Source organism: Trachypithecus francoisi, unplaced genomic scaffold (genome assembly GCF_009764315.1).
Source record: "Trachypithecus francoisi isolate TF-2019V2 unplaced genomic scaffold, Tfra_2.0 Lachesis_group8, whole genome shotgun sequence".
NCBI lineage: Eukaryota > Metazoa > Chordata > Mammalia > Primates > Cercopithecidae > Trachypithecus > Trachypithecus francoisi.
The window spans coordinates 33,146,727-33,171,893 of NW_022681473.1; the positions used below are offsets into that span (position 1 = coordinate 33,146,727).

General features: G+C 31.8%; 1 protein-coding gene across 4 annotated transcripts in view; it reads right to left on the reverse strand.

Moving 5' to 3' along the window:
* ELP4 (elongator acetyltransferase complex subunit 4) overlaps nucleotides 1-25,167 on the reverse strand; it is a 266,706-nt gene that overhangs the window by 123,579 nt on the left and 117,960 nt on the right. For all 4 annotated transcript variants that reach the window (XM_033205263.1, XM_033205264.1, XM_033205261.1 and 1 more), the window contains exons 6-9: nucleotides 24,346-24,430; nucleotides 19,152-19,340; nucleotides 3,651-3,759; nucleotides 1,301-1,407 (exon numbers count right to left, since the gene is read on the reverse strand). In XM_033205263.1, the coding sequence (XP_033061154.1) occupies nucleotides 1,301-1,407; nucleotides 3,651-3,759; nucleotides 19,152-19,340; nucleotides 24,346-24,430 (490 nt within the window). The remainder of the gene's footprint in view (nucleotides 1-1,300; nucleotides 1,408-3,650; nucleotides 3,760-19,151; nucleotides 19,341-24,345; nucleotides 24,431-25,167) is intronic.

Below are 25,167 nucleotides of genomic sequence, written 5' to 3' on the forward strand. Positions count from 1 at the left end.
ATGGTTTCTTTTGAGAACTAAAGCAAATTAGCTCAAGAATCACCATTTCTACACTCTCGCTCTTTTGGCTTTAAGTGGCTTTTGAAGGGAGTGTCCCCAGATGAGAAACTTCTAACACTCCTGCAGAGATGACCTGCTTGAAGAACTGGCTGCCTGATTAACTATTAACTGCTCTCAATAGGATTAGATAATTAAGGACATTGATGACCATTAATTAGGAGGAGGGCACATTAATTTGTCACTGGATAGGGTCCTTACAATGATTTACAGGTTAGTGCTACTTGCAAATGTGAAGGGAAAGAGAAAAAGAGAGAGAACCATTAAGTTACCTTATCAAGTGGCCAGCTTAAAGAGGGCAGAGGGTCAAAAAAGGGCCAAAGTGGTCACTTAAGGGTGAAGTCCCAAACACCAAAGCAGTGCCAAGCCACATTGACCATCATTTGGTGATGAAGTTAAAAATATGCTAATTTATTGGTGGCAATTCTCTTTTTTTATGGTTTCAAGCAGTTAAGACAAGTGGCCTGCTTAGGAGCTTTTCATTTGAAAAGAGATTAAACAAAATGGTTTGTCAAGGCTGCTTGGCTGTTTTATGTCTTTGTTAAAAAAAAATTGCGCCGACTATACTGATAACTATCACATCACCCAAAAGCCATCTCTCTCTAAGCATTTACTTTGTTAATAAATACATCAATTTTAATTGCTTAATAGTTCTCTGTTCATTTGCTCTTTAGCAAGATTAAGTTGAAATAAATCTTTTGTCCTACTACTTTCTGTCACCATTGCCTACGTAAGGGTCACAAAAAAAGTTGCAGTGTCTTAGAAAATGTACTTAAAGACACTAGTGTAAATTATAATTTGTTTAGTTCCACAAGAGGAAAGGTAATTTCACTAACAGTAAAGAAAAATGCTTTTAAAATGTAGATAAGAATCCTCTTAGCCACAGACAATTATGGGTAACATTCACATTCCACACCCAAGTAAGCACAGCTCATTAACATTTAATTAAATATGCTTTTGAAAGCCATGGAAATATGCATATCATATTTATTATGTAAGTTTGGAGCTTACTTTTAATAGATATTCAAAAGAAAATCATCTTTGCCATACTTGATATATTGTAAAAATAAAACAATAGTCTAAAATATTATTCTGTTATATCAGAAGAACTTAATAATATTTAGCATAAAACATGTCCTAAGAATTTCATTAAATAAGTGAAAATAAAAATAAAATAAAGTAAAAATAAGTTAAAAATAACTTTACCTCAAGACTGTAAACTAAAACATAAAAATTCTCTTACCTCAATGGTGAACAGCTTCCTTTTTAACTTAAAAGCTAAGTCTTTGACATCTGATTCATCACAGATCAAGTTATTAAGCCGAGGAATCTGCCGTATATGAATCAAGCCTTGTGGAAAGGAAATTAAAAGAAAAAAAAATTAAACATTGTCATCGGATGCATAAATTAAATAGTCTTACAGCAGAATCCTGTAAATTTACACACAAGCATCCTCCCCTTTTAAAACTGGAGCTTACTACCAGGAGCAATGAAGCAAATGGTGTGATTATACTCAAGTAATCAAGCAGAATAAGATAAACAGAAATCCTTGTGCGACGAAAACTAATTGCACTTTGGTACAGAAGTACAGATGTAAAGAGGGATCTTAATACTTGTCAAAACTACAGCTGGTTTGTGTGTGATTTTCTCTTGTATTTACAGTAAGCAAATATGGCTATCACCTTGCATGCTGCCCACGGCACCACTGAGTGATCTTTATTTTATTAAATGCACCACTAAGCAGCCAGCAAAACAAGGCTTATAGGTTACTGATAACCAGTGAAGCACTCATGAAAAGTATTTCATTTTGTACCTTATTAATGACTTGAACAAACCATTGAAGAAAAGTACATTTCAGGGTACACTCTAGGACCAAACATTAACCCCTGTGCCATCCCAAGACACTCATATCTATGGCATGTTAGACCTTTATGTAGCTGCTACAAGCTTTGCAACAGTGCTAGGTAAACCATGAGCTTTGGCCTCTTGTCAATAGAAACACTTGCTAATTTTTTCTGACAAGGGCACTGGATGGCTTTTGTGCAGCCTAATGTAGTTTCTGACTAAACTAGGGGTCATTTCCCACAGATGAAGACATGGAAGGTTCTTCACTACATCTTTCTGCCTGATTCAGCTCATATTTAAAAATTAACATCCCGAGGACACTGACCCAAAACATGGGGAGGAAAGGCAAATTATAGATTTGAACAAAGAGACAAATCTTACTTACAGAATTGCTTCTCTAGTACAAGGTTTTGTAAGTATGTTTAAATGCTTAATAATGCATCTATTAGTCTTAGCTTAAACCTTTAAAAGTACTTAGCTTGAGAAATGGCCTCTTCAAAAATAATTAACTAAAATACCTGACAATTTTTCAAACAAAAATGTAAAAGGTGTTTCAAGAAGACAGTTTTTAGCTACAAATTAAGACTATCTCATACATATTATTTAGTAAAATATATTTATTAGAAATAGGCACACCACACTTTTATTTGCACATTTCTTATTTTAACCTTAAATGTGCTTGCTTAGCTATCAAGAGGCCTTACAGAATAAATTAATAAGGTCCTCCTTATTAACAGAAAGCATACTAGTCTTTAGAACCACTCATTACTGTGTGGAAAATAATTTATCAATTCAGAGATTTTTGCACAAAGAATCATAGCCTTTCAACCTTTGAAATATTTTAATCAAAATAGTATTTTTCAGAACATAAAATATTTTACAAAATGCATAAGCTCATAATATTTGTCTTACAAAATCTGGTAGCAGGCTTCAAAGAAGCTACTCAGTCTTTAGAGGTTTCCATAGAAGTATGGTAGCTCCATAATAATGGTAGCAATAATTTGTATATACTAAGAATAATAGGTAAAAATCTGTTATTCACTGCATTCTATATTTGGTTTAGACCTATAATACTTAGACCTAACTACTACATTTTTACTATTCATATAGTTCTACATAAGACTCTTTGTTAAAAAGAATCCCCAAATTAACCAAATGACTACAATATTACTAAAGGTAAAAAAAAAAAAAGTAGAAAGTCTGATGAATTCACCTGTGTTTATATCAAGGTGGCAATATTTTATAATTTGTTCATAACTCAAACTAACAAGAAAATGAGTAAACAGAGAAAAGTTCAAATATAATGAAAGATCTTCTCTTTCTGAAAATGTAATTGACTAAGAATCTGTAAATATAATCCAGTATGTATCTTATCATACGGCTAGGCTTTGTAAAGTATAAACTGCTTTAGAAAACTGTCATTATTAGAATACGGTATTTATTTCAAACATGGCTAGTAAGTATGACTGATTACACGGCTACCCTAAGACACTAGGACAACAAAATATACACCTGATTCAGCCATGCCTTAATACTTGGGTTTGACTCCTTTCAGTTATTATAGTCTATAGTCTTAATGTAATTGGGTAATAAGCTGCATGGAAGACTGGACAGGAATGGAAAACATTTAACAGGTGTATTGTAAAATTTATACTCCTTGACTGTATATATTTGGATTGAACAGGATGCTTCCAGGTAACCTAAAAGCAGCCTACTCATGCTCTTCTCATTATGAAGGTTCTACTTACCATGATAATCCTTATACAATGGATTGGTTTCTCTCTCACAACCAATAAATGATTCCAGACCAATTACTGTATCTGACAAGTTTGTGACACGGGCAATAATGGCTTTATTCTGCAAAACATGGAAACAAAACAGTAACGTTAAATGTTATATTAATAATATAATATCTGTAAAATATCACTATGCCATCTCATGAAAAACTATAGTGGAGATAGACTATCAACAGAGAAATACCTTAAAAGTTAAAGCTACTATAGGCAGAAAACTGGATGGAAATATGTCCTTAATTGAAAATGCTGGCCCATGTAGTCACGCTATTCTAATTTGAAGAACTGAAGGGAAAACATAAATTGGTAGAAGATATAAATTGATTAGTTCTGGTAGAGAACATAAATTGATTATTTTTCACTTGTATTAAGGAACAGGACTACCTTTATTCTCATACATGATTATTTTTCAAATTACTTCATTCAATGCCCATTGGAAAATCTGTCAGACAGCAGGATTAAGAAGCAGTAGATGGTACAGCATAAAGTATAGGGCAAGAGTCTCACTGTTGTCTGTCAGCTGGGACAAGGTCCCAGCCCTATAACAGCTGAGGTCCTCTGTGACATATTAGAAACAGGGAAAGGACCAGCTAAGAGATTGCAACATGGCTAGCTATGGAGTCTTCTGTTTTCTCTTTCCAGATGCTGCCACTTGGCTCTGGGATAATAATAAAGGGAAAGAAAAGATGGTAGATGACTAACATTTAGACCAGTAGCCTATCCTTTATTTCTCGACACAATCTGAGATGAACTGAAATACTGCTAAATACATTTTAATAAATGTCACATTTTGCCAGATCAAAACAATAGGTTAATATGTTTACAAACATAGTATGTCCAGTTATTAAGTAGTAAAAGTTCTAAAATACTGAGAATCTCCTGGCTGTAAAAATATAATCATCAAATATCTGGTAGGGTTTTAAAAAAAATTCTTTAATTACTGGAAATCGAGTATTCCTTTTAGCCCCTGACAGAGTGGTAGATCAGAAAACTGTGATTATATGCTATGATGTCTTAGACAATTTTTTTGCTTAGCAGATCTAGATAAGTTGAAAATGTTTTTTGTAAAATTTTGCAATTTTGAAACTCTCATTTTATACAATGGTAATGCCCACCAGTTTAAAACTAATCTTTGAAGAAGAGAATGGGAAATACAAAACAGTCAAGAAAATTTATCAGCCTGCTATATCCCCTGTTAGAAAGAGGTCAAATATAAGAAAAGATTTTCATTTTCTGGAAACATGATTACAACTGAGCTTACTAATATTCTTGTTTCTTAAGTCCCTTTATAAAGATGGCATAAGAATGGAAAATTAAAGAGGGCTGGTCAATGTTACCTGACTTGGTATTATGAAACACACAGTAGCCTGTGTCACCAAACATTCTGTTGAAATGACTGGTTAACTCACACCTAGGGCAGTACTTGAAACTCCTTCATAAGTTGGAATGTGTGTTATATAAAGAATGTTTCTACATTATATAAAGAACGTTTCAGCTTTTGGATCAGTGTTGTTAAAAAGAATTAGTAAAAATAATTATTCTTAATTGTCTTTAATATGTTCAATCACGTGGGCACACTAAGTACAGAAAAACATAATTTGGAAATGCCTATTTTTTTCTAAGGCAATTTTTCATTCAATGGTGAGAAAATAATCCAGATTGATTCCTTACTTTCAGTTCTGTGCCACAGGGGATGGTCCTACTCCAGGAATAACAGGGGCTTCAGAGGCCATAAACATGTTCCTCTCAATATTTCTTTAGCCAAAGACCATTATATCAAACTCATCCAGGTTGGGTTTCAGCCAGTTATTCTTCACCCAAACAAAAATGTCTGCCAGACATTCCAACAGCTGGGATACAGTTCACAATGAGTCAACTTGAAAATGATTCATTGTGCTGAGTATTGAACAATGTTGGGGTGGGGGTGGGGTGTGGCTGGGTTGATAGTAAAGGGTGAGAACAAGTGGGAGATGAAGAATAACCATGTGGTTCCCTCATTAAGAAGAATCATGGATAATAACCAGCAGGCTCTTATCATTTCATTTTTAGGATAAACTCAACTGGGAAGAGTACTCCTGTCATGGACCCTCAGATGAACAGGCATTTATAAAGGCTACTGACAATATTTCTTAATCAAAAGGTCAGATTTCCTTTTATCTATAAATAAAAGACTAAGCCTTTGTATCTAAATATCTGAATCTAAAATGATATAAGTTAATTTTTGTTAGAACTCATCTATTCAAGATTTAAGTGATATAAACTAGGACTTTCTCAATTATATGAATAATAGAAATTACAAAGTTTAAAGATGAGATAAATTTTCATTCTGATAGTACATAAGCAAGGTACTGTGTATTTAAATTGTCAACCTGACATTTGCTTATTTCAAAGAGGATTCACTTCTTTCATTTAATCTTAACATTTACTAATAAACCATTTTATATAATATTATGTTTATCAACTTCATAAGTCTTTTAAAGGTAGTTTGTGGGAGACTTAAAAAAATCAGTTATCCACTTTAAAAGGGAAAACTAGTGAATTCTAAGTAAAAAATATGTACAGCCTAGATTTCAAAATTTTCCAGAAACTCATTCATGTATTTCATTTATTTCTAAGTTTCACAGGTTTGCATCATACTTACTAATTATAAACTAAAGTCTATTGAAAAAACCTTCATAAAGTATTCGTACAAGAATAACTGTTAATCATACTATTACCATAAAATTAGTTATATAGTTTCACAGTGATCTTACTGCTTTCTGCACATTTATTTTGCAAAATTGTTTGCATAATGTGGCAGACCAGATTAATTGTGAAAGTTGTGGGGATATCTGAAAAACACTTACAGAATAAAAAGCAATGGAAATTATATAAGAATAACATCTAAGGTTCTGACTGAGAAAATGTTTGTATTTACTATAAACTTATTCAACCTTCTAGTTATGTGTAGGAGCATAAAAGACATTTGGGCTTATAAACTTACATGTGTTTTAAAAAGCTAAAAAAATTGTTATAGATTACTTCTGCACCTCCAAGCTTCATAAGGAATATGATCTATTGATGTAATCTTACCTTAAAACCATTCTTGTCAAAAGGTCTTTCAAATAATAATATTAATACTAAACAGTCTTTTAGATAAAAGCAGGTGAATTTACTTAGAAGAATCTAAAATTAACAGCTTAAAAAACCCATAAAAGCATAATAATCACAATTCACTTTAGCAGGAATACACTATGGATAATAAATTGTCATAATATAACCAGCAGTGTTCAGAAAGCTTTAGCATGATGATCTGAGGACAGGCCTTGAATCTGGGAATATCCACATTCTCATCTTAACAGATTCTAAGTGTTTTTATGTTATTAGCCAAGATGTAAAACCCCTTTGGTCTTCGGTATATTAATAGATAGAAATGGACAAGTAGAGGTATTCATACATCAATTACTTAAATTTGAACATAATCTTTGCATTAATTTTGAAGTTGTTACAATACAGTTTCCAATGTGGAACATTTCAGTAAGGACATTCAGAATTCACCAATCTGGGCAAATTAATGCTTATGGTGTATGTATGGTATAATGACATCACCCAAGTATGTACAGTGATATTGCCCCCCTCCTCCTTGCCCATCTGGATGTGAAAACGTAGGATGGCTCAAAAATCCTTCTTATCCTAGACAAATCTCCCTGTGCTCCTGGGTGAAAGTTGTCAGCTCTGGACAGTAGCCAAGACATGACTAGGAGGGAAGCCAGAAGAGAGGAAAGCCAGTGTCCAGGAGTTTTAAGAGTTTGCTGGCAATCTCAAATAGCATTGTATTAAGTTACATAAAGGGCTCTTAAAGTTTTCTGTTGCAACATAATTTAATTAATCATTTAAATTTAAAATACGTCAAACGGTGTTGCAAATAAGCAAAGCAAATCAGATTGTCCAATCTTCTGCCTTTGTATTTCAATTTTAATTTCAAAAAAAACCTTCAGAGCATTTGTTTTGACTGTTTTCTGTTTGGTTTCATAGAATGCTTCTTGTTTGCCATTATACAATGGTAATACATTTTTTATTAGGATACAACAAATCTGTTAAATGGATTTTAAATTAAGGAAGATTAATTTAATGCTCCCTTTCCATTCAAAGTTCTTAAAGTCAAAACTATAAATTTTGTTAAGAGATAAAAATTTAATCACTGCCATTTAAAGCTCCCACAATTTTCTAATAAAAATAGTTCAGATACCTATTTAGAGTTAGTTACCAAGTAACAATCAGAATACCTTAAACTCTCAATATTTCTTTATTTTCCCAGACCTAATTATCTCAACAATATAAAAGATGTAATTTGTACCAATACAAATATATTTCCAGAAGAAATTTTAGTAAGAGGATTAAGAAGTAATTAACCAATAACTGAATTATCAAGAAGCTTGAAAGGAATAAACCAATCAACATAAAGCATTTATGCAACGCCTCAAGTAAGAGCAAGTTCTTCAGTTACTCTATACTATTTGAGAAAGACAGCAAAAATAATATGAAAGGAAGAGCTCTCATTTGAGTATGGCACAAATATCAGATTTGGGGCTATAATAGCCTGAAAGCACTATTAAGTTAATGTTAAAGACTTAGAGAAATATTTAAGTTACTTTATGTTTGACCATAATACATGATGTAGTGGGTGTGTGTTGGGAGAGAGCGGGGAGGGAAATCCCCACAATAAAAGCAAGTATGTCATAATCAACAGCTCAATTTATAACAACATTTTCTGAAAAATGATGTGCATAGAACACGAATATAGTAGAACTTAAGACCTTTCTTTGTTACATAATCCAAAAATAAGCTTGGATCCAAGGATAAATCTGGGGATATTTAATGAGACATTTATTTTTCCATGCTTATTAGGTTTTCCATTCTACAGAAATCAAGACTATGAAATAATAAAATTATTTATACTACATTTATAACTTTTTACAAACTTGCCCCACTTCCTCCAGAATTGTCACTTGCTTCTGTGGATTAGATTTTTATTTTATTAAAAAATATTTGATAGTGGGAAAATAATTCTGTTTATAATTATGAGATTTAGAATATTTGTAATAAACTGATGAAGGTATTAGATTATATCTTTCCAGATTTAACACTGAACTTGAAGTCAAGGTTAATTTTAGAATACAGAGGAACTTTTGTAAATTAAAAAAATTCTAAATGTAACATTCTCTGCCTAGCATCACATAGTAATATTCACATAGGAAAACTGTAAAACAAACATATTTTGGTTCTTTATCCTAAAGCTCAAAACGTATCCATGAAGAGGCTAGTGGCAAATATTCCTAACCTCGACGGTGAAAGAAATTGCTAAGATATCAAAATTTACTAGGAATATGTAATAGAGCCACAACTCTTTGTGCTTTCTACATGGTCAAATACTCAATATTCTAAATTTTGATTTGAAAATGGTGGTTCCTTATAATTGAGACTTTTTAAAGAATACATCATTTTACTTTCATAAATATTGTTTATATTATATTTACACTGGCTTCAAATATTCAAATAAACATACTTTGCAGAACATTTATTTATATTAATTTTGTTTCTTTTTCAGTAAGTTATTCTATAAAACATTAAAAAAACTTACATATTCTGAAAAGTCTCAGAAATGGGATGAGCAAAATACTGAAATGAACAGGCTGGACAGAATAATAGTATAGTATTCAAAATTAATTATAGGCATTTTTCTTAACTATACGTCTAGTTTTGTATTAAGAAATCTACCCACAGAAAAATTTGTGTTTCATGATTGAAAATGTTTTATGGGAAACTTCCTAAATCAGAATTTTTTTTTTTTAGTACTTTAATACTTGAAACCCTAAAATGCAATTCACAGATGTCCAAAAGCTCACGCCCTGCCTGGAAAAACAATTGCTAATATCCAAATATCAAACAGAGCATCCAGCTGATGTTTGTGATGCAGTAGCAGGTTAAAGATACTAAAGTTTAAAATCAGCTTAGAATAATCCCATATTGAATACAAAATTATAGCCTGTCATCAGGAGCAGGTTGACGGAGCCAGGTCCAGATGGGAGACTGGCTGGGAAAAAGGCTGAGGCAGGTGGGAAAATGATGGGAACCTGACGGAAGACAGGACTACTCCCTCTGCTGGCAAGGTCCTCACCTGCTTGAATTTTTAACAAATGACTAGCTTTTCTTTAATTATTTAAGATATTATCAATAAATTATGTAAGGTCCCCCCCTTTCAGTCTGCACACTTTCACACTCAGGGTGTCTTATTTTCACTAGATTAATTTTGCAAAAATATAAGGATCCAATGTTTCACCAGGAGGTCGAATTATTTATCTTATAATTTAAGTGTACCATAAACATAAAATATAGCATTATTTTTATAATATAAGGCCTTTAAAAATTAAGAATGCCTGTGAATTATGTTTGTTGATATATATACTTTCCTGAAGAAAAAAAATTCTTGGGCTACAGACTTCACAATCTCTTTCTCAGGCTCTGCATAATGCCCCGTAATGAAATAATATAGAAATGAACCATATAAATCAACTATACAGGGAACAAGGAAACAGCATGTCACAGCAAAACAGCATAGATGTACAGCGCCAAACCTATCTGATAATCTAATGATCTGAGTTTACAGATATTATGTACTAATATGTAAGAAATTAAGAACTAATGTTTACACAAAAAATTTGCTAAATTTTACAGAAAAATTATTCAATATTTGATTTTCAATGTAAGTTAATAGCTGCAGCAAAAACATTTAGTAAAAATCTGTTCTAAGATTTTGGCCTACAACCAGAAGCTCCCAGAACAGGAGGGATCAGCTTTTTCACCCACTGTTCTCATCTGAATCCTGGCTTAAAAGCTATTCCAGCTCCCAGCTTTCCAGAAGGCTCCATCCCAGGAATCCTTGCCTGCCATTTGGTTTGCTGATTTTAATCTCTCAGGACTTTCTTACAGTGGCTCTACTATGCTGAACTGGCACTTGCTTCTAGAAGTGAGTTATTATTAAACCTGTAGGTCAATTGTGGCACTAACAACTCTTTGGAAGCTTTCAGCCACAGTGTACAATTTGCTAGTCTAATTAAATATTAATTCTAAGTGTTACATTTTGTGGCTAAGAGCTTTTATTTTCTATCATCAGCCTGGAAGAAAAAGAGATTACAAGGCTAATTTAATCTCTCCCCTGTCCTTCCCAACATTAAAGATTAACTACATAGGATGCGAAAATATTATTAAAGAAGCAAGAACTCTTCATATAGCAATAATAATGTAATTAATAGCAAAGGGCTAAAACATAACGCTAGGACATAATATCTCACCTGGTACTTAAACAGCTTTAAATTATAATTGTTTACAAGCATGTTTGGTCTCAACATTAAGAAATAAGTATCACTTATTTTTGATGACGTTAATCTTTCTTTAAGGGAAAGCATGCATCCAAGTATATAAACAGGAAAAACTCAAAACTCATGTTTTCTCACAGGTATTTTTCAGATAGCTTACAATGCCAAAGAAAAAAAGTTTAGTAATTTTATTTGTAAAATAAATGAAAAATTAAATAAAGTTGTACTTGTTTTCTATACACAAAAAGTGATATAGAAGATAGTTTATGATAAAAATAATGTAAAAGATCATTTCTCCTCTTTTTCTCCTACCATATTCATGTAGCTTGAACACACAGGGCCCCCCACTCCCCCTTCTGCTCCCAGAACAGTTGTGTCCATCCTTGGACACTGGGCATTATAAAGACGATGCAGTCCAGTAGCCAAAGATTCCATATGTCCAAACAGATGACTCAATCTCCATACCGCGATGAGACATTTCACTATTTATATCATTGATACATTTGAAAAGTTTGGCCCTAAATAGCCCTTTAGCTAATAACTACTGCCATTATAGGAACTACAGAATGAACAACAATATGAACAAGAACATCACAAAGTTATTTTAGAGAAACCAAAAATATTTTAAACCAATTTTTTTTTTATGGCTTACTGAATATGCTTTGGTTAGATTAAGTGTAATGAAAGGTTTCTGAATCGTACTTCTCTTTTAAAGATGAAAATGAACCCTACTGACAATTTAAAATATATCCTGTTCTTATTCAATATGCATATTTACACGAAGACAAAATTATACATATACTACTACGCTCAATATAGGAAGAACTTTACAGGTAATTTAAAGTTTGTGTATTAGAGTTTATTTGTGTAAAGAGTTTCAATCATCCTTGCCCAAAAAAGTAAATTAAATATATATGTATAATGCATACAAGCTATGATGTGATTTTAAAAATTAACCAGTTATCAGCATGTGTAGTCTGAAACAGAAAAAAAAGCGGGAGCTATAAGAATTCAAAGTTTATGGTAGAAGGATTGAAATACAGTTAGACTATTTGTTATTTTAAAGAAAAACAGATTCTGTTTACAACTTACTATACTGACACAAAGTCACTGAAATTTGATAAATATGATGTAAAACTGAAATGGGTATACTGTAATTTAGTTCATTTTAAAAACTGCTTCTTTTAAAACTCTTAAATATGTAAATTTCTTATAATCAATTTCAGAGTAGTTAAGAAGATCTGAAAACATTAAAGGCAGATTCTCAGTTGAGAATATCCTGATTAAGAAAAGAATTCATAAAAAAATGACACTCTGAATATCTGGCTTTATCCTTTAGTAATTGTAGCTATGATCAAGAGATTAATCTGTAATTTTCATCCTTAAATATCCTTCTTAATAAAGTGCATTTAAAAAGATCACTTGAAATAAAGTTATATGACTGAAGGTGGTGTTATGTTCATATCAACAATTAGATAAAAAATATTTTCCAAAATTTTATAGCTGTAAACTCACAAAAGTATATTTTTCTTCACCATGCAATTATTCTTAGTTCTTGTTTTAAGAATAAAAGATTTCACACTGAGAGAAATTCACAAGGCCACTGGAGTCCACATTTCATAATCCCATATTAGTGGTTAGTTCTAAAGCGGTCCATTGCTTGACTTAAGAGTTTAGCTGCTAAAATACTCAGCATGAACAAAAAAGTTTATGGATGTGAAAAGGTTTGCTCTCAATTTCTCTATATAGAAACATACTGTATCATTCACTTCAGTGGGTTCAAAGCTCTAATACATTAATGTTATAGAAGATGAATTTGAAAACACATCAATTAAAATAATACACTAAATATCATTCATTTTTCAGGAGACATATTTTAACGAGGCCCTTTCTCCCTCCTTTTCATCAGAAAATGAATTTTCCTTGGTATAAGCTAACATGCTAGTAATAGTTTCTTCAATGAGATAGCTGGGAAAAAATTCTACAGATCAAATTATTACAAAACAGTGGGTATATGATAAAAATTGAATAAGGCTATTAATTCACCAAGCGCCAATGATGACAAATGAAAATATGCTATAGGCTCATTTCAAATCTGAAATGTGATTGAACAAAGGAAAGCTAAATAGTTTACCAACTACTGTTCTCTAGACAAGTACATTAAACTCTGGCAATACTTAAAATTATTATACAATGAAAAAACATAAGGACATATTCTATGATCCAGAATGTCAAAGGAGTTTTCATTCTTGCATTATTGTACTTAGGGAGAGGTTTATCAAGTTGTTGTTTATATTTAAAAATTCCTTAAAAGTGTAGACTATGACAGCTTGAATAAAGACTAACAATAAGTAAATTTTCTTTTTGAAAAAAAATGCTATGAGAACAGTATAAGGTAACTTTCTCCATTTCTAATTTTAATTAGTTTAAGTGTTTACATGTTTAGTTTAAGTGTTGTAATTTAATTTAGTTTAATTAGTTTAAGTGTTTCAATATTTATTTGCTGACAATTTTAAGTAAAAATGCCTTAAAAAATACAAATCAAAAACAACTTGCCACAGATTATACTTAAAAATGCATAAACTAGGAGAAATTTATTTTCTTTTCACTTCACTAATAAAATCATCATAAGGCACAAAACTAAGTTTCTATTTCCAAAAAGAATAAATGCTATTGGTCACCATTTTCTTCAAGCACAAAACTGTTACTGGGAATCAAAAATAAAATTAATTATTTTCAAAAGCCACAAAATGTTTGTATAATTTGGAGGTGGATGACAAATTTTGCTAGTGGTAAGCCAATTCCCATTTATAGACCAACAAATTACTGTTTCATATCTTGCTAGATATGGAAGTCAAACAGTATTCTATTGTAACTGCTTTAAAGCTACCACTTTGCAAAAGAAAATGATAACTCATCAAAAAGTTTCAAAGGGTACAAAAACATTTCTGTTTCTAACAGTAAAAGGTGGACAAAGCAGCAGAACGTTGAGTGTAGCTGAAATATAATAACCTTTAACATGGGTATTTACACCAAAGTTTTAAAAAGTTGCAATATTCTCATAATTACAATAATATGTGGGAAGAGTTTAAAGATAGTGTTTTAGTTCCTTTTCTTAGACGTAACCTTTTCTCTTTTTTTTTCTTTCAATCCACCACAACCTCCTTCACTCAACAACAGAGTTTTGAACAGTTGAGTTGTGAGAATGTGAGCAGCTGCTGTTATTATAACTAAAGGTCTGTCTACTGCTTGAGTCTGAGAGACCACATGTTCGGCTGTCCTCTCATCTTGCCATCCTCACCAATTAACTATTAACATGGAGGGCTGTACACATGCTCTTGGGGGCTCTTTAACAGGCTTCTTGGCGAGTGGAACAACTACACAGCAGGGATCTGGGAACTGAGTAATGCCGGAATATAGGGGAGCCGTCCGTAGTTCTGCTCCTTCTAATGACACTTTACTCCATAGTTCAGCATGTAACAAAGTCTGTATTTAACTTAGCCATTTTCACACACATTTTTAGTTCAACGTCTTTGGGCAGACACTAAAACTATATTCTAGCAAGAGATAGTATGAGTAATAATATTACTTAACAGGGAAAATTGTTTAAGATTATATAAATATACACTTAAGACATAATATATTTGTTGAACAATTTTAGTGTTTTCTTAACAGATTTTTAGAATTTATTTTTATATACTTGTTCCAAAGTATGCTTGCCATTTTTTTTCTGTGGCGTTAAAGAAAATAATCTTTAACCTGAAGGAAATAAAAAAATGTCAAGTTCAAAGTTGTGGGACTGAACATAAAACATTTCAAAGGCAAATTAAAAAATAATTATTGTTCATTCTACTTGCAGAAGTCTTATTATAACAATAAGTTAAAATCAGTTTTGAATCTATGTCATTATTTTCCCTATTTTAACTTTTCCCTCTCTTTGCAATTTCCTTAACTATGTGTTCCTTCCCTACAATGACATTAAACATGGGAAGCATGCCAAAAGTATAATAAAGGGTAACTAATCATTACTATACAAGTCTGACAGAATGCTAATAACTAAAGTAAGAACACTGATTGGCTGGTTTAACAATTCAAGAAATAAGGATATTTTATACAAAATACCTTTAATCTAATGTTAATTTATATAATGCACTCAAAGGTACCACAATTTTATTATCTATACATGCCCAACTATATGTATGATAAAATTTTCAAGGATATCCAACTACATTTCTATTTCTGCCCAAAACCACTCTACTACTATACCCAAGCTAAGTATCAACAAACTCACATATACTACTTTTCTGTTCCATCCTATCTTTTACACTGTTGAAAAAGTTCCATGAGAATAGAAACCTTGTTTGTCTTGTTTGCTACTGTATCCCTATGGGTGCCTAGAACAGTGCCTGCATTATTTGTTAAATAAGTGTATAAGTTAAATTACCCACAGTTATTCAATTACCATTTAAACCCTAACTTACAATCTCCAGAGGTGGCACTGGTCATAGTGGACAGGAAGCTGATGTATGATGTTTAAAGAGTCTTGTTTCAAGATGGTGATGCTACTAATATTTGGATAGCCAACTGACTTTATTTATGCCTCCTGGTTTGTCTCAGGCCTAACCTGTGAGAAGATCCGGTGTCTTCCATAAAAAGAGGCGGCAGGAGATTTCTATTGCTTTGATAGACTTTTATACCTTATTTTTTGTAGCCTTATCTCTGTTCAAATCCTCAATTTTGGAGATCTGTTTAAGTAATAATTGTGAAGATGACAACTGCTAACATATATTGAATGCCTACTATGTGCCAGCACTGTTTACGTACATGTTATTACTAATCCTCTTAACTGGATACTTTTTGCTCCATTTTCACAGGTGAAGCTGAGGCTGAAAAAATTAAGACTTGACTAAGACTATGAAACTAGTTGGATCTATCTGCCTCTAAGATCTCAGGCTCTTTCTATCATTGAATGCTACTTTGTGCACGTTTGTTTCTAAATTTTGACTCTAGTATCTCTGTCGAACAATTAGCATAGCACAGTGGTTAAGATTACGGTAATAGGAGGTAGACTACTTAAGTCTAAATTCTGCCACTCATTAGCTGTGTGATCTTGGGAAAAGATAATGACAGTACCAACCATATAGGGTTATTATGAGAATTAAATGAGTTAAGATTTGAAAAGCATTTAGGACTGCAACTGGTCCATAGTAATCACCATGTAACTTTTTATTAAATAAACTCACAGTGACCTGGTTATATGTATTCATACATCTTTGATTACCTTTCCAAGCATACTGCTTGCAATTCTTATTCTCTTTCCTTAGCCAAAACACTGATTTTCCTTGACAGACTTTAAAAGTTATTAAAAGTTTTACCTCATATTTATATAATGATGGGTTGGAAGAAGTATATGTTTTATATTTTCTCCTAAACATTTTCATATAAAAACAAATATATGGTCAGATATCATGTTCAAAGAGCAAGGGAACATTTATTTGTTTTTTATAACTCAATTGATATTAAGGCCAGAAGACTACTATATGATAACTTTGCAAAAACTGTCTAGGAATGAGAGATTGAAAATTGGGAAAATTTTAGAAGGCTGTGCAGTTTTTTTTTAAAAAGACATTCTCTGTTTTGAGGAATATGTCTTAATTCTTTGTCACACTATATAACTTTATACTCATTACCAAAATCTGACCCTATATTTTGCTATGTCTACTTCAAAATAGCATAAATTTAATCTATCTTCCAGTTATACAGGGGCTTAAATATATCTGTAGAGTATCAAAGTTAAAATATTGTTTCAGGTTCAAACATCCAGATCACTACATCATTCATTCATTATTTAATCAGTGGTCTAGATAGGCTGACTTGAGGTCATCTGATAGTATCTGCTGTTCCCTTAAATGAGGGTACAGGATTCACTGTCACAGAAATCCACAATGGGAATCTCTTCCTTAAGTAATAAAGATGCTCACCAACAAAATGGCTTTAAAAAAGTGTTTTCCTTTTCTTTCTGTTTTCTCGCAGAGGCCCCATTGGGATAAAATTTAAAGTTACATATATACATATATTTTTTTCATAATTGTTTTTCTTTGCTTTGCAATTATACAAAAGGCAGCATATTTATCTTTTTCTCTCTTGTCTAGAATGGAACTTTTTGTTTAATCTTTTATATGTACTAATTTATCAAATATTTTACACTAATAATTTTCTCTTAAAAATGTAGAATAATTACAATATTAGTCAATAACTTTTTTTTTCCTAATAGAAACTTAGTGTCATCAAAGGTAGTTAATAATTCAGGACACATAGGATACAGTGTGACAGAGAGGAAGGCGTTTAAATTTTTGAGTTAATCAGATCTGGGCTTGAATACCAGCTTGAAATGTACAACAGATATGGGATATTGGATAATCATTTAACTTTAGTTTAGTTGCCTTTGCAATTGAAATCACAGCTATCTTGCAGGGTTTTTGTGATGATTAGTGAAGCCATATAACCTAATGCTGAGGATGATAAGGTTTGAAGTCGGGTAAGGACACTGGCCTGCTACTTATTAACTGGGTGACCCTATGGAAACAGAGGTAAAACAACCTGTTTCACAGGGTAGCACTGAAGATTCAAGGACCTAATGCTTGTAAAGTGCTTGGGATGTAGTACATGGCTAATAAATAGTTGTAGTAATAGCATAGTAGTAGTAGTAGTATAAGTAGTAGTATTTTCACCAGTATCTGATAAGTCTGTGTCATGCTTATTTATCATAAAAAGCTCACCATGTCTAACCAAACTATTATTTGAGTACTAACTTTATGATAACTTATTAACAACAAAAGCAATACAAGTATGTGTACAATGTCTAGCATGATTACAGAAAGGAGTTTTCTTATGATATGTCTGTAATTTTAAGCTAATGATAATAATTTAGGTCCAGACACAATGTATAAAAAGTCCTTCAAGGAAAACTGAGTTATCCTCTGCTGACCATTATAAATAAATAAATTCTACTGGCCAAGTAGACCAAATTCACTTCTTTTAAAATTTAATTTAATTTTTTGTAGAAATGGGGACTTGCTGTTACACAGGCTGAACTTCTTGCCTCAAGTGATCCTTCTGCCTCAGCCTCCCAAAGTGCTGGGATTATAGGTGTGAGGTACTGCATCTAGCTAAATTCACTTTTCATTTGTCACACTTTTCAGTCATATTTGCTATATATATGCTGTATATAAAGAATGTAACTAAATGCCATTTTAATACATTTGCTATTTGCAGATAGGGTCTAGGTATGTTGGAACAGAGACACTAAGATTACATAACTTTATAATAAAGATTCAATATTCATTTAATTAACATTTACTGGTTATCTAGGAAAAGCCTAGGTACTGTGTTAAGAATTTTAAAACCACGTTTAATATTATGTTATTACCATAAAGCCTATAAAGAAACGTATAAATATCTGGCCCTCCGTCTATGGAGACTACAATGTAGTAGATATATAAGATCATATGAAATCACACGCCTAAGGCAGACAATATGTACTTAAGTAAACGATACTGATATTAACATATACTTTACATTAAAATATTAATTAAAGAAACTAAAAGCTGTTTCGGAACATGAACTAAAACTGTGGAAAAAATTCAAATGGAAATACATTGATTCATTAGTAAAAGAAAAAACTATAAAATGTTTAGAAGAAAACATAAGAAAAAGACGTTGGAGAGGGCAAAGACTGTCAAGATTGGAGGTGTGAGGGAGGTAAACCACTAACCACTAAAAAATTTATAAATTGAACTTCATCAATATCGAAAACTTTAGCTCTTCAAAAGACACTGTTAAGAAAATAGAAAAAACAAGTCATAGATAGGAGAAAAATTATTACCAAGTTGTAGCTAAAATATCAAGGAACTTTACAAATTGATAATGAGACTATCGATAAAAAATGGACAAAAGACAGACAAAAGAAGACATGCAAATGGCCAGAAAGCACATGAAAAGATGGTGAACATCATGAGTTATCATGGAAATGCAAATTAAAACCACAATGTCATACTATATCACCATGAGTTATGAAAAAATAGTTCTGGAAAGTTCTTACCTGGATCAGATGTGTTGGCATTGTGATGATGCAGGCTGAAAGAGAGGTTCTCAGAAGACCACGGAGAACATAGAGGAACTTGGTAAGGCTGTGACTGTTGCTACCATTTTCTGCACAGCAAATATCATCTCCCCATAAAGGTGAGCCAAGATTCTGAATTCCTATTCTTAAAACGTTTCTCTGTTTTTTCTAAAAGAAAGTGGGAAAAAAGCAAACATATGAAGTTTTGTTAATCAATAGAATACCACTTTTATCTGTCAGTTCTTATCTTTATTTATAACATCAGGGAGATAATGTCAATAGATGTGTTAAAATTTTTTATGTACTATTAGAACATAAAGCAATATAAATGAAACCGTTTTGATTACAAGATTATAAAAAATAACTTTTTTTAACTTTTGAAAAATCTGAACAGTATCATATGCCTTAAGCTTTAAATTGTACCTAAATTTTAACAGCCACAACTCTAAGAATTTAGAGTTAAGTGCATTAAATATTTTAATGCACTTAAAATATTTAATAAAACAGATAATAATGAAATCTTAACTAGAATGCTTGCAAACCCCTTGTCAGTATTAGAAAATTCTCTTTTAGTAAACTATAAATTGTACAATATTTCTCATTTAATTTTATCCTACCTACTGCCTGATCTTTTCTTTGAAAAAAACTTTAAAGATACATGACTTTTTGGTTTTATATTTTACATTTGCCTCTGGTTTTTCTTCTTGAAGCTGCTCTTAAAATAATAATTTAAGTTCAACACTTTTCATAAAATTTAACAGGTGAACATTTAGAATTTGAGCCTACCGACATTAAGGTCACAGTAAGTGACTATACTTCTTGGGAAAAGAACATTTAAAAACTATTAATGAAACTGCAAATAAATCACTGTGAATAAACGTTTAACAACAGATGTGTTTATAATAAATTCTATTGTTTGGGTTATTCTAACTAAGTAAATGTTTTGTAAATACTTTCCTTAAAAATTCAGCAAAATTTCTGATCAAAAGAAGAACACATTAACAAAACCTGGCATGTGCAAATAATTAAAAATTCATTACTAGAATTGATGGGAAAAGTAAGATGGCTCTAACTTTTCATGACTTTAACATAATTTGGAATGCGTGCTGCTTTATATGTGATTTCTGATGAAACAAATTCCTACAATGTATCACTTGCTATTGCTATAAAATACCCTGATAAAATTTATTAACCAACTAGTTATTGTCCAACACAATATATCTATTTCCCTGATATTACAAATGAAACTGAATTTGTGTATTCCTTTTTCAAGCAGAATTTACTGATCATGGAAAGTAAGAAAAATGAATAAAACATTGAAATGTTAGAAGACGAAAGCCTAAAGGAACATAAGCTACTAAATGAATAAGAGAGAATTATAGTCAGGACTGTGTATCTAAGTAGATGGATGATTCCGGACAAGACACACACATTACTTAGGACTTCATTTTCTCTTTCTTTTCTTTTTTTTTTGAGACAGTGTCTTTCTCTGTTACCCAGATACAGTGCAGTGGCCTTACTATAGCTCAGGGTAGTCTCGAACTCCTGGGCTCAAGTGATCTTCCCACTACCGCCTCCAGAGTAGCTGGGACTAGGGGCATGTGCCACCAGATCTAGCTAATTTTTCTTTTATTTTCTTTTGTAGAGACAGAGTCTTGCTATGTTGCCTAGGCTGACCTTGAACTCCTAGACTAAAGCAATCCTCCTGCCTCAGCCTCCCAAAGTATCTGGCTTACAGGTGTTAGACACTGCATCCAGCCAGTTTTTTTCATTTTAAAATTAAAAGGAGAGGCCAGGCGCTGTGGTTCACACCTGTAATCCCAGCACATTGGGAGGCTGAGGAGGGCAGATCACCTAACGTCAAGAATTTGAGACCAGTCTGGCCAACATAATGAAACCCTGTCTCTACTAAAAATACAAACATTAGTCAGGTGTGGTGGTGTGCACCTCTATCCCCAGCTATTTGGGAGGCTGAAGGCAGGAGAATTGCTTGAACCTGGGAGGCGGAGGTTGCAGGGAGCTGAGATTGCATCACTATACTCCAGCCCGGGTGACGGAGTGAGATTCCATTAAAAAAAAAAAAATTAAAAGGAGAGAAGATAACATTGTTGCTCTATGATTCAATACAATTGAAGGGATATAATGGCCTGGATAAGACTATAAGAATGAAATTACAAAAAAAAGGATTTTAGAATAAGCATATTAGAAAAAAACTTCCTGACTCTAAGGACCTAAAATATGATCGCATTACGTAGGCAGCCGGTTCAATATTTTAAATGATTGTGTTAAACTTATGATAGACAACCACCTAAGACACCCTATGTTATCCTCAATGGTTCACAAAAATTGTTTTCTTTTTATTTCTGCATTACCTGAATGATATGAAGTAATGAGATGTACCAGGGCTTAGGTTAGAAGTATAAATACATTTCTGGTGAATTAGTGTAAGGTATCTGTAAAATATGATGGGTTATTCTTTTTTCTTTATTATTTAAAACCTCAGAATTTAAGTAAAATGGCAAGAATGTAAAGTTCATTTTGCTATCTCTAAATTTGTTATCTCATGATAACAAACAAGTTAGATTCCCAACAGAAAGAGCATTCTAGAAAAAGGGAGAGAAACATACAAAAAAAAATCTAGATATTAGAATGAAACATGAAGGTAAAAGGAGAGCAGGATAATATCGTTTTCTGTCAACATTTCAGAAACTAAAGATCAACAGTATTTTAAACCACTGTCTCATTACCTATTATTGCATTAAAAAGTACCAGATAAAAGTTTACAACAAAAATGCTGTTAGGCATGAAATTAGGAGAACTACAGAGGTTTAATGACTCTGACAGATACACTGATATATGTATATCAAGTGAATGAAAATATTAAGCCAAAAAATGAATGAGGGATAAGATATTTAAGTGAGGTTGGTACCCAGCACAACAGAATATAATTGAGCATAATATTTCATTTATATTTTAAAAAATATAATGGTAATTGCAAAAACAAAGGCTGAATTATAAATCTCTTGTATCCTTTAGGATATACAATTCCTTTGCTATGCCATATAATAATGGGGCATACTGTGTGGCATAAGATTTAAAAAAATGAACCTTGTCAGCTGTACAATAAATAGTTTTATTCCTATGAGAATATCCAAAATATTTAATCTGGTATTCTACGTAAAATCCATGTCAAATTTCATCTTTATCATATATTTCTAAGATATTTAAAAATAACAACTTAAATGAAATTATGGGCACAATTTGTAAATGTCTCCACTCTAATTATTTTTATAGATTAGCTACATTACTTTACTTACTACCAAGGCTAATTATAAGGTAGTATACAATATTCTGTATTTCTATATGTTGTCTCAAATTAGTTCAGTTTATTTGAAAACATAATGTTTAAAAAAGATAAAACTTTTCTTTTAAAACATAAGATTTAGTTCAATGTCAGAACATCATTCTTGACTTAGGAATAATATGTTTTGAAGTAGTGCCTTGTAGGTGTATTTCTGTGGCTTCTAGAACTCATCTAAAGTTTCTGAGACAGATACATGGACTAACAAGTAATTTAGCAAACACTACAATTAATTTAAAGAAGAAAATTCATTATATTTTAGTTGCAATAAAATTGTAAGTATAATTCTATAATAATGTATTGGTATGTTTTAATTTAAAAACAGTCTTGGTATTCACCATATGAATGTCTACCTGAACGCTGTTTAATCTTCATAAAAGTCAGTAATTATAGAATCTCTGGTTCAGAAAGCCAAACCAGCTCCAGTTTGTTGTCTATCAATTTTTGTGGGAAAAAAAAATTGTTTCTTGAAAATAGTGGTGTTTTTGTAGTTGAATAAACAACTAAGAGAACAAATGTTTTATTCTATTCCTATACTAGCTTACTTAGTAAGGATTTTTAAGATGTATCTCTCTGTGTGTGTGTGTGTATTCCTTTTGCTATTACCTTTGCTTTTGGGATTCTATAAAATTTCTTACTCTCAGAAGATGTGTCATCATGCTGCAAGAGCAGCAGCTCTGCACACTGTACCACAGGAACTGTTATGACATGCCTGTTTCCATAGTTACCACAGCAAGTGGGGAGAGGTGTCTGTCAGGGACCTCTCCAGACAAGCACTGGCACCAAAGGAAAGACACAGTACCCACAAATATTAGGTAGGGCCAAAAATGGAGCAATACTGAGCAAAATAAAATTGTATTAAATACTAAAGGCTGTCACAAAAATTATGACGTATATGAAAAACCACCTATAAATAAATGTCTGTACTTTATCATACACACATAAGTATTTTCAACCTGCAATTAAACTGGCAATCAAAACAAACTGAAAAATAATTTATTTTGCCATGGAAAAACTGTTAAATATAATAACAAAGTTTACAAGAATATTTAAAAATCCATGAATTAAGCACAAATGTAGCTGATAATGCCAAAAATAAGACTTTCAGCTTCTCTGTCTTCAATAAAAATAATGGTGCTTTAGAAATACTTCTGCTAAAATAATACAAATGTAATGCAAATCATTTAGCAGCAAAAGCAACTAAAGTCACTGTGGAAGAATTCTGAAAGGCATGATATGTAGAAATAAAATCTTTCACATTTTGTTTAAGTTAAACTAACCAGAACATCTTTATTAGTGGAAATTTGGAGGAAGTTTTAAAAATTAGAGCTACAGAGAAATCGTCGTTATAAGATACGTAATATGGCAAATAAAAACGTATTTTTTAATTCAATAAAACAAAGCATAATATAATAAAATCTTAAGATAATTCTGACTCATAAGGTAATTGGAAATTAAGGCCGAATGACAGAAACAGGAACAATTTAAATAGAAAAGTACAAACCTTGCAGATTTAAAAGTAATTCTCAAAATGCAGCCACTTAATTGGAAATGATACAAATGCATATTTAAAAATGATGTTGATAAAGCATGTGTACGTCTTATGTGCCTCCACTGAGAACTTAGCTGAAACTCTAAATACACAGTAACAGTCAAACTAAAGCTGCTTGTGCTCTGCTTATTTACATGTACTGTGCTTGAAAACAGCTTGTTTACTGTTTATTATTCTAAAACTTCTGGGTTGCCACCCCTAAATAATTTGAAAACAGCATTATATAAATAATTATAAAAGACTTTGAAGCTATTTAATACCTGAGGATTGGATCCATCAAATCCTTCCTCATAAATGATGTTCTGGATAAACTGAAGCAGCTTTATGTAGCCAGGGGTCAAAGAACTGTTGATAAAAGAAGTGGTTCAAATACATAAATGGGTTATTAGACAGGAAGTACAAAATCTATGCTAAAACATTAAGTAAATAATTAAAAGGCATACATTTATTAGATTACTTAAGAATGTCAAAATAGTACTATATAATCCTAAAATATAAAGTCAATACATACAAGGAATAAGTTACAATGCCTTATAATAACTTGCTCAGTGTTCCTGACATCATGGGGAGATAAAAACCTGTGGAGACTAAGATGACTTAATTATGTCAGGCTTAGTTACCTCCAAGAAAATTAATGATTTAATGAAGCAACCTAAAAGATGAAGCCACTATAGATTTTCAGGAGTAATCATACATAATTAACACATAGTTAATGAACTGCTAGGCCAAGTACACCTGAATCGATGTCCTGATCACCTGAGCTTCCATTTTCCATCAAAGTTAATTTTCTTAGAACTTCTAAAATAATAGCAATTCTAGAGGTTGATTTTTTAAGACACATGAAGAAAAGTGAGTATAATCTTCACTTCCTTTGTTAAAAGAAGGCAATAAATGGATGAATTTAAGAAGAAAACCAAATTTATTTCCCGTATAAATACCAGCATTAATGTTATTGTTTTAAAATATTTTACAAATGCTATGAAATATCTCAAAGAATCTTTAGTAAGCATGAGGAAAATCTGCTTTACATTATCTGAAGTTAAGATTCTGCATAACGGACAATCTGTGTGCTATGACTGAAC